At 53.0% G+C, this 8380-nt stretch overlaps 2 protein-coding genes across 2 annotated transcripts in view; one reads left to right on the top strand and one right to left on the bottom strand.

Moving 5' to 3' along the window:
• Positions 1-3147: 3147 nt before the first annotated feature.
• FAM32A (family with sequence similarity 32 member A) lies at positions 3148-8160 on the bottom strand. The gene is made up of 4 exons (XM_029916649.1): positions 8051-8160; positions 7799-7940; positions 3637-3690; positions 3148-3403 (listed from the first exon to the last, which is right to left on the bottom strand). The coding sequence occupies exons 1-4, from the start codon at positions 8122-8124 to the stop codon at positions 3335-3337; spliced, it is 339 nt and encodes a 112-aa protein (XP_029772509.1). The 5' UTR covers positions 8125-8160; the 3' UTR covers positions 3148-3334.
• CIB3 (calcium and integrin binding family member 3) overlaps positions 7317-8380 on the top strand; it is an 18465-nt gene continuing 17401 nt past the window's right edge. The window contains exon 1 of the mRNA XM_029916646.1: positions 7317-7454. The gene's annotated coding sequence lies outside the window, so the exon portion shown is untranslated. The remainder of the gene's footprint in view (positions 7455-8380) is intronic.

The raw sequence follows: 8380 nt of genomic DNA, 5'->3' as shown, positions 1-8380 counted from the left end.
TCCCGGAAGTAAGGCCCAGAGGGGCGGGCCCGGGCGGCAGCTGGCGGGGCTGATTGAAGCGGGGCGCTCTCTGGCTGTCAGGCTGGGAGACAAGCCGGCGCAGTTGGAAACGCCACCCCGCCTTCCTGAGCCAAATTAGGTGACCTGTCGTTGGAGGAACCCCACCTGGGGCCCAGCCCCATGAAACTCAGTCTGGTAGGGGATTCTAGTAAATAAATATAGTTACCAAACAAATACGCTTTATAGGGGGAGAGCAAGGCGTTGGTTACCTGGAAAAGAGGTCAAACCAACCCTCTGAATGGCAATCAAATCTTATCAAGGGTCACTACCTGTCACCTGTCAGTGTTGACAGTCATCAGTGCCTGTTTATTGCCTGGAATGACCTGAAAACCACGCCCCACCAAATCTCGGCAAAAAGCACGGATTTCATTTTTGTAGTGACAGCAGTGGGTGATGCAAAATGTGACCCCTGATTAATCAGTCGAGTATCTCATCACTTTTATGAACACCCAAGCTGTGGAGAAATGCCTCCATTTTGTCCTCCTGAACCATCCCTGTGCTCTGGGGATCCCAGCCCTGCAGTATCAGAACCATTCACTCAGGCTGCCTGCCTGATTTTTAATCCTATCTCCTTTGGGGTTTTGAAAGCTGGCTTTTGACAATATATCCTCTGCTTAGGACAGAGATTAAGTGCCAGAAAAAAACAGAGGAGAAAACTGGAATATTTTTAAATGTTTATTTTTGAGAGAGATACAGAGTGTGAGGAGGGGAGGGTCAGAGAGAGACACAGAATCCGAAGCAGGCCCCAGGCTCTGAGCTTTCAGCACAGAGCCTGACGCAGGGCTCAAACCCATGAGCTGTGAGATCATGACCTGAGCTAAAGTCGGGCCGCTTAGCCTACTGAGCCACCCAGGTGCCCCAAAAATGGAGGATTTAAAGACTACTAAGTAAATCCTGGGCTGGAAGCATTCTTGCACCAAACAGCCAGGATAGGGTTTTTGACAATTGTCTTGTAAAACACCCTAGCCTCATACCAAGCCCAAATTATTTCAACGTTTTAGGAACACGTCTTTATAAAATTACACAACTATACATCCCTCTGAAAGGAAAAAACCCCCACAAAACCTTAAGGAAATGCCAAAAGTAAGACAAAAAAGAAAAACCGCCCAGGAGAGGTGGCCCCTCTCAACCACGGAGCACAGCCTTTCAGGCTTGCTCTAGGCATATTGTTTAGATGTTTAAAATCAGTACGGGGTCAGGGGGGTCGGGTACTGGGAGGAAGACTGGACAAAAGCCTCCTGAAAAAACAAAGGCTCCCAGGTGCCAAGAATACCGTCACAGTAAACACGCTCTACACCTAAGTTACTCATAACCTCCTTTCTCCGTATGTGGGGGAATTCAGGTCACATCTGAATTTCATCCTTGGCCTTTACACTTGGTGTGCGAGCCCTATCTGGCCCCTGCACCATCTCAGAAAAGTCTACAGCCGTTGTGGTAGATCAGGGTTTCTCAGACTCGCCTTTCAGGGTCGTCCGAGGAGCTCTGAAAAATCTCGGCGGCTGGCTGAAGCACCCCAGGCAGCATCAGTGGTTCTTAATGCTCCCAGGAGAGTCCAACGTGCAGAGGAGTGTGAGAAACTGCTGGACTCGCAGTGATGGCCCCGGATAACCCACATCTCCTGGGGTCCGTGCCCAGGGCTCTCTCCGACTGGCTTTGGCAGTGTGACTCGTGCTGGCAAAAGGAACTGACGACACAGAGAAAGGTTCTGGAAGATGAGAAGCACCTTGGACTTCCTGGCCCCAGGCAAGTCCATGTAGTGACCCAAATGAGCACCACACGGCGCAGAACCGTCCGGCTGAGCAGTCAATCCACAGAAGAGAAATCCCGCTGTTCGAGGTCAGCCGGCCTCAGACCGTGTGGACAGGGAGACGGAGTATCTGCATCCGCCATCCTGACTCCGGCTTCGCACAGCCCATCACGCTCACACACCCCAACTGACGGCTCATGGATGGAAAAGGCATCCAAGCACCTTCCCTTGAAGCAGGTGCCTGCCCCAAAAGAGCCGCTGTTAATGAGACAGTGTGGGCTGCAAACTACAGGTGGAAAAAGGGGTCATCTACTTTTTTTTTCCAAAGCAGGGTGAGCGGTCATTTTGCAGTATGCACATTCTTTATGGGCAAGAAATCCCCAAAGCAGCATTTCTAGTGAGAATCAAACTGCTTAGGTAAGTAAGACACTCAGACTTCTATTTAGTAACTGTTTTTTGCTTTCTTCTATTTACTGTGACAGCCCCAAAGCCAACACTTGGTTTTTCTCTTTTGAGTCTGTTATTCTTTCACTACCTAGGACTTCCTCCCAGGAGTATGTGCAGTTTGAGCTTCATCAGGTAGGGACACGGAGGTCAGGAGAAATCACAGCTCTCCAGCACCAGGACCTGGGTCCTCCCCTTTGTACTGTACTGCCTGTGCCAGGGCTCCGCCCAGGTCCTGCCACCTCTGAGGTGTCCTTAGGCAAGAAATACCAAGCAGACTACAGGTTATGTGCCATTCTGAATAAACGCAGGGGCTGCTTAGAGCCTAGGGTTGAGGGCAGTGAAGCAGGCCATGTCCAGGTTCCATTACAAACAATGCTGGGTTTGACTAGTGATGTCTGCCATGGCAACACCCTCTAGACGCCTCTGGGATGGGGACCCTGGGGGGAGCGGCTGCAAGCCGGCCAGGGGCTCACACAGGGACAAGGCATACATCTCATCCTTGCCTTTGGCGGGGGCTCTGCTTCCCAAGCTGCGTGGTCTCACACATCGGGGGGCTGAGGAGGCATTCTGAAGGCCAAGAAGGCCGAGTGGCTTCCCTAGGCTCTGGAAGGAACAGCTTAAGCCCCACGCAGGAGTTAGCTCGGAAGCAGAGTTCACGCAGGGCCCCACCGGGTAAGCTGCAGGCCGTTTCAAGCATTACCTCCTGATCCCCGGGAGTCCGTTTCATCCAAGAAAAGATGGCTGGCCGGCTGGCAGAGCTAGATGCAGTTTGGGAGCAAAGACCCTTTTCTGTGACCCACAGAAATAACCTTAATCTCTGGATAAACTTTTAAAAATTCCTAGTCAGAACCAAAAAAGTTTGTCTTCTATGCTGCCGAGAAATCAAAACAGAGTAAAAGGACAGTCTTACTTTAATCGGGTTCCAGGAAGAGGGCACACTGCCTTGGCAAGCTCTTATCTCAGCAGAAGCCGCAAGGGTGTGTGTAAAAGGATGTTTCTAGAAAATGCCGAGGGCACCAAACAGCCCCAATTTTGCCTTCCATCTGCCCGTGATGCCGCTCCACACGCCGGGTGGGGAGGCTACTTCGTCCAGCTGACTTTGGGAATGTCATAGTGCTCCGTGAGCGTGTCCAGGTGTCTGTTGAAATCCTGGGGAAGCCGAGGAGAAAACCCACATCAGCGCAGCCTCGGGCAGGGCAGCCCCCTTCCCTCAAAGCCACCCGGCCCCGAACCCTGGGCTCATACACGACCCGGGGAGGTGTCGCTTCTGTTGGGTAACCCCCTGCCCACCACTCCAATGGTTCCCTCTGCCAGGCTCCGAGGCTCTGGGCCCAGCCGAGACCCCACATAGCCTGGTCTTTCCCACAGGGCACGTCACTTGCCTCCACTCTCTGCTTGTGGGTTTTAGACGCTTTCTTCAGAATCCTTTCCATTTGCTGAAGAGAGAAGAGAAACAGAGATGAGTTCACACACTTGACACAGCCCCAGCCTGGGTGGGGCGGAGACAGAAGCCCCCACCAGCTTGGCTCTCAACCTGGAGTGGCTGGAGGTCTCGAGTGTTCATCTCGCCCCTCCCTCACCTCTACTCAGGCTGGTCTGACAGGGATGCCTGGCCACAGCCTATCCCACCAGGAGCCCAGGTCAGCTGCCCTTCGGTCAGGATCAAGCAATGCACTAGCCCTGACTTGTGTAGACGTAGACTGCTGGGAGCTGTAGGTGTGCTTCCTGCATCCCTTGGCAAGTGACCACAGTCCCATTTGGCAGATGGGGTCTGAAGAAGGATGAAAGATGAGAAGGGCAGGGGCACCCGGGCGGCTCAGTCGGTTAAGCGTCCAACTCTCGATTTTGGCTCGAGTCACGATCTCACAGTTCAGGAGATAGAGCCCCACGTGAGGCTCTGAACTGTCACTCGAAGCCGGCTTGGGATTCTCTCTCCCTCTCTCTGCCCCGCCCCCGCGTGCGCATGCACATGCTCTCTCTCAAAATAAAGTAAATAAATAAATAAACGTAAAAAAAAGAAAAATGAGGAAGGTAAAGAGCCACACAGTAGGATCTCGAAGGAATAGGTGCCGATGACAGTGCCGGGGGCTCTGATCCACATCACCCTGACGGTGGTGACTGCGGAATACGGATCCTGCACCATCACGACCTGCCCCACCCCCGCTTCCTAATACCCGATGCCACTTAGAAGGAGTGTAGAGCATGCGATGCACGGCCAGACACACTGGGGCCACACCTGGCTCTATGTTTACAGACTGGGGTGACTGTGGCCGACTTTGGCGGCCCCTCCTATGAACCACAGTGCCCGAGTACGGTTCTCTGTCGCCATGATTCTGGGCTGGCCCTGACTCAGTTTACTTAACAGAATGCAGTGCCAGTGCTGGGCCAAAACTGTAAGACCCGGCAGCCTTTATTTTGTGTTCTTGGAAGCCAGCCACCATGCAGGAAGTCTGATGACCTTACTGGAAAGAAAGGAGCTGGAGCATGAGATGACGTGTGCGGAGAGGGGCCACGGGAGGAGCAGGGAGGCACCAGCCGTGGGATGGTGAAGCGATCTATCTTGGCAGTTCTGGCCCAGCTGGGCCTCCAACCCCAGCTGCACGACAGCACGGATCCCTAGCGAGGCAGGAAGAGCTATCCAGCCGAGCCGGGCCAGCCCACAGAAGCAGGAGACGATCCCGTCACCTGCCTGTCCCCGCTTTCCCTCCCCGCCTCTCCTTACTGCTGTGAGCCCAAGTGAGGGCTGTGTCTCCTCACAAGAGGCTACGCTGACCTGAGCCGCTGAGATCAATGCCAAGCACTTGGTGGGGCTCTGCCTTCCGTCTCCCCGCTCAATGCACCAAGTTCACAGGGTGTCTGTGTGCTGGCGCACCCCCACTCCACAGACAGCATGCACACGGGTGATGGGGCTGCAGATGCCAAGCCTTCCCCCTGCAGGCTGGGCCCCGGCCCCAAGGGCACCTCTTCCAAGCGCTGTCCAGCCTCCATGCTCACTGTGCTCAACAGACCCCACGTGTCCCCTTCCACCTACCTTCGCCTGCGCCTTGTCCCTTCTCTCCTGCTTCAAATGAAATCCACAGCAGTGCTTCTGGTTCTCAACACCACCACCACCAATTTACCTTTGACCTTCTACCACCTTCCAGCTACGTGCTCATTTCTCTGTTTCCCTTGCTAGGTCTCCCAAGAGTTACTTCTGCATCTTGTCTCCACCTCTGCCTTTCCCCACCCTCCCTGGGACTCCTCCTTGTCAGCCTCTCTTCCTCCTCATTCCAGATGCCCTACTCCGGGCTCTCGGCTGTCACCCTACAAGACCGCTCAGCAGCAAATGACACTGTTGATCACTTCCTCCTTCTTAAAACCTTTTCTCCACTCAGCTCTTAAGGACACATTCTCCCGATTTTCCGCCTTCTTGTGACTGATCCTTGATTTCAGAATCTAGGCCTCATCTCTGTCACTGTCTCTCCCCAGAGGCTCTTGTCCAGCCAGAGGATCTCCTCGCAGCAATTCCAGAACGTTTGCAGGAGAGGCCCCGACCGCTCCTCCAAACTGCACACACATATATCTAACTGTCCACAAGAATTCTCCATTTTAATTTTTGTTTTTACATTTATTATTGAGACAGAGAAACAGAGCATGAGTGTGAGGAGGGGCAGAGAGAGAGAGAGAGAGAGGGAGATACAGAATCTGAAGCAGGCTCCAGGCTCTGAGCTGTCACCCCAGAGCCCGACGCGGGGCTCAAACCCACAAACTGTAAGATCATAACCTGAGCTGAAGTCAGAGGCTTAACCGACTGAGCACCCCAGGCGCCCCTCTCCATTTGAATTTCTAACAGGTGTTCAAACATAACTTTTCCAAAACCAAGGTGTTGACCCCCCACTTTAGAGCCTGCTGTCCTTCTGACTACGGTAAATAACACCTTCACTTACCCAGCAAGCGCTACCAAACATCTCGGTCATCCCTCATTCTTTCCCAGCCTGCACCCAATCCGTCAACGATTCCTGCTGTTCTCGCTCCAAAATCCACCCCCAAACCTGGTAACACTGCTTCCACTATTACTATCCAACTCTGGGCCGCTGCTCGTCACCCGATGGTTATTCCTCCCCTCACAGGACTTACACCCCAGCCTAGCCTGTGACTATAACCTCAGGGAAGGAAACTAAGTGCAATCACTTGTTAAATCCTCACCACAAACCTGTTAGGTAACGACTTCAGCCCCATTTTACACATGAAGAAAATGAGGTGTGGGCAGTTAACCGACCTGCCCGGAGCTACACCACCACCACGAAGCGGTAGAGACAGAATGGAACCCAGGTTGGTCTTGCCAAAGCCAGTGTGTTGCACCTTTTTTTTTTTTTTGACTCCATTAGGCCTGGGAATAATGAGTTAACTCTTCCTGATGTCACTGGACCAAATAACCCAAAGCTGGGTTAGGGTTTCTCAGCATGGACGCTTGGTATTTGGGGCCAGATCACTTTTTTTTGCTGGGGGTGGGGGGGTTATCTTGATCACTGTAGGATCAAGAGAAGCATCCCATGCCTCATCCCACTAGATGCCAGGAACACTACCCCCACCCCCACCAACACACCAAGTTTCAGCAAACAAAAATATCTTCAAACAGTGCCCAAGGTCTTCTTGAGGGCGGAGGCAGGATACAAAATGGCACCCCGCTGAGAACCACTAACCTAGCCTGAATATTTCCTCCCCCCAGACACCAGGCTGAGCTGATCTATCCTGTGCTAACATCTCCTATCCCCTACTGTCCAAATGTACTGCGTTTAATTTCAAGAGAAGTGATTTACTGTAGTGCCTGGGTGGCTCAGTGGGTTGAGCACCTGGCTCTTGGTTTCAGCTCAGCTCATGATCTCACAATTCTTGAGTTCGGGCCCCACTTCAGGCTCCTTGCTGACAGTGGCAGAGCCTGCTTGGAATTCTCTCACCCTTTCTCTGTTCCTCCCCCTTCTCTCTCTCTCAAAATAAGTCAACTTTAAAAAGAAACTATAAAAGAATTAAAAAGTAAATAAAAGTGGCGTATTGAAACCTTAAAATACAATCTATTTGAACCTGCCAAGCAAAGTCATCATGGAAACAGATTTCGTGGAAACTTACAGCAGAGATGACCATTTAATATCAACAGCTAACATCAACCGAACACTGATTTTGTGACAGACCGGGCGCCAAAGCACTATCCTGCTCCCTCCAGGTAAGTAAACTGAGGCAGAGAGAAAAGGAATCATTAGCCCCGTGTCACTCGGCAAATTAAAGACTGCGCTGAAATACAAATTCGGTCCCCAGCTCCAGCTTCCTTTCAACGTCAGCTCTAGCTTTCTCCTCTGCGATCCACGCAGGCCAGAGGCGCTTCCCCTCCTCGACCTCTTCCTCACCCACGTAGCATCTTCTCCCCGGAATTAAGGTCTCTCTAACCGCTCGCCACCACTCCGAGAGTCCCGGGCTGGCCCCAATTTCGAGTCGTCCGGCCCTGTCTCTGCAGCCACCTGAGGAGACCCAGACCCGGGGCATCCCCACCGGATTCCCCACCCGCCTTACCCGCTTCTCTTGCATCTTCTCGAAGGCTGCCTGGGCCGGGGTGCGCTTGTCCAGGCCGCGCCGCTTCTCCTCCTCGTTCTTTTTGCTCGTTCCCATTGCTTCCAGGAGTTTCGCTTTGTCTTTATCCTTCTTTTTCTTTTTCCTGGAAAGGAAGAAGGGGGGAAGAGGAGGTGAGGGCGGATCAGGAGGCAAGAGCTCAGGGACTCTAGAAAACGCTTAAGGGGACAGAGGACAAACTTTCGCGGTACTCACCGCTTGGTCACGCCGAGCTCTGCAACGCCTTTCAGTTTCAGCGGCCCCTTTTGAACCTGCTCGTAGGCCGCCATGACGCCGTCCGCAGTTCTGTAGGTAAACTGCCCCGTTTCCTGTTTGACAACGCTATTTCCTCCCGAATGCCCGCCTCACTTCGTCTTGATTGGCTGAGCTAGGAGGTGCGCGTGCGCTCTCGGCATCTAGAGCTGGGCCATACTTTTCAGTTGTGGGTGGGGCCCGAGGAGGCTGGCGCGACCTCATCCTTTGCATCCGGTCTCCTGCCACACTTCCGCTTTCAAGTCCCAGTCCAGCTCTTCTGTCCTTGGGCCC

The sequence above is a fragment of the Suricata suricatta genome, chromosome 12 (assembly GCF_006229205.1).
Source record: "Suricata suricatta isolate VVHF042 chromosome 12, meerkat_22Aug2017_6uvM2_HiC, whole genome shotgun sequence".
Classification (NCBI taxonomy): Eukaryota; Metazoa; Chordata; class Mammalia; order Carnivora; family Herpestidae; genus Suricata; species Suricata suricatta.
The sequence above is the reverse complement of the archived record's forward strand: the minus strand, read 5'-3'. Positions and strand labels throughout refer to the sequence as shown.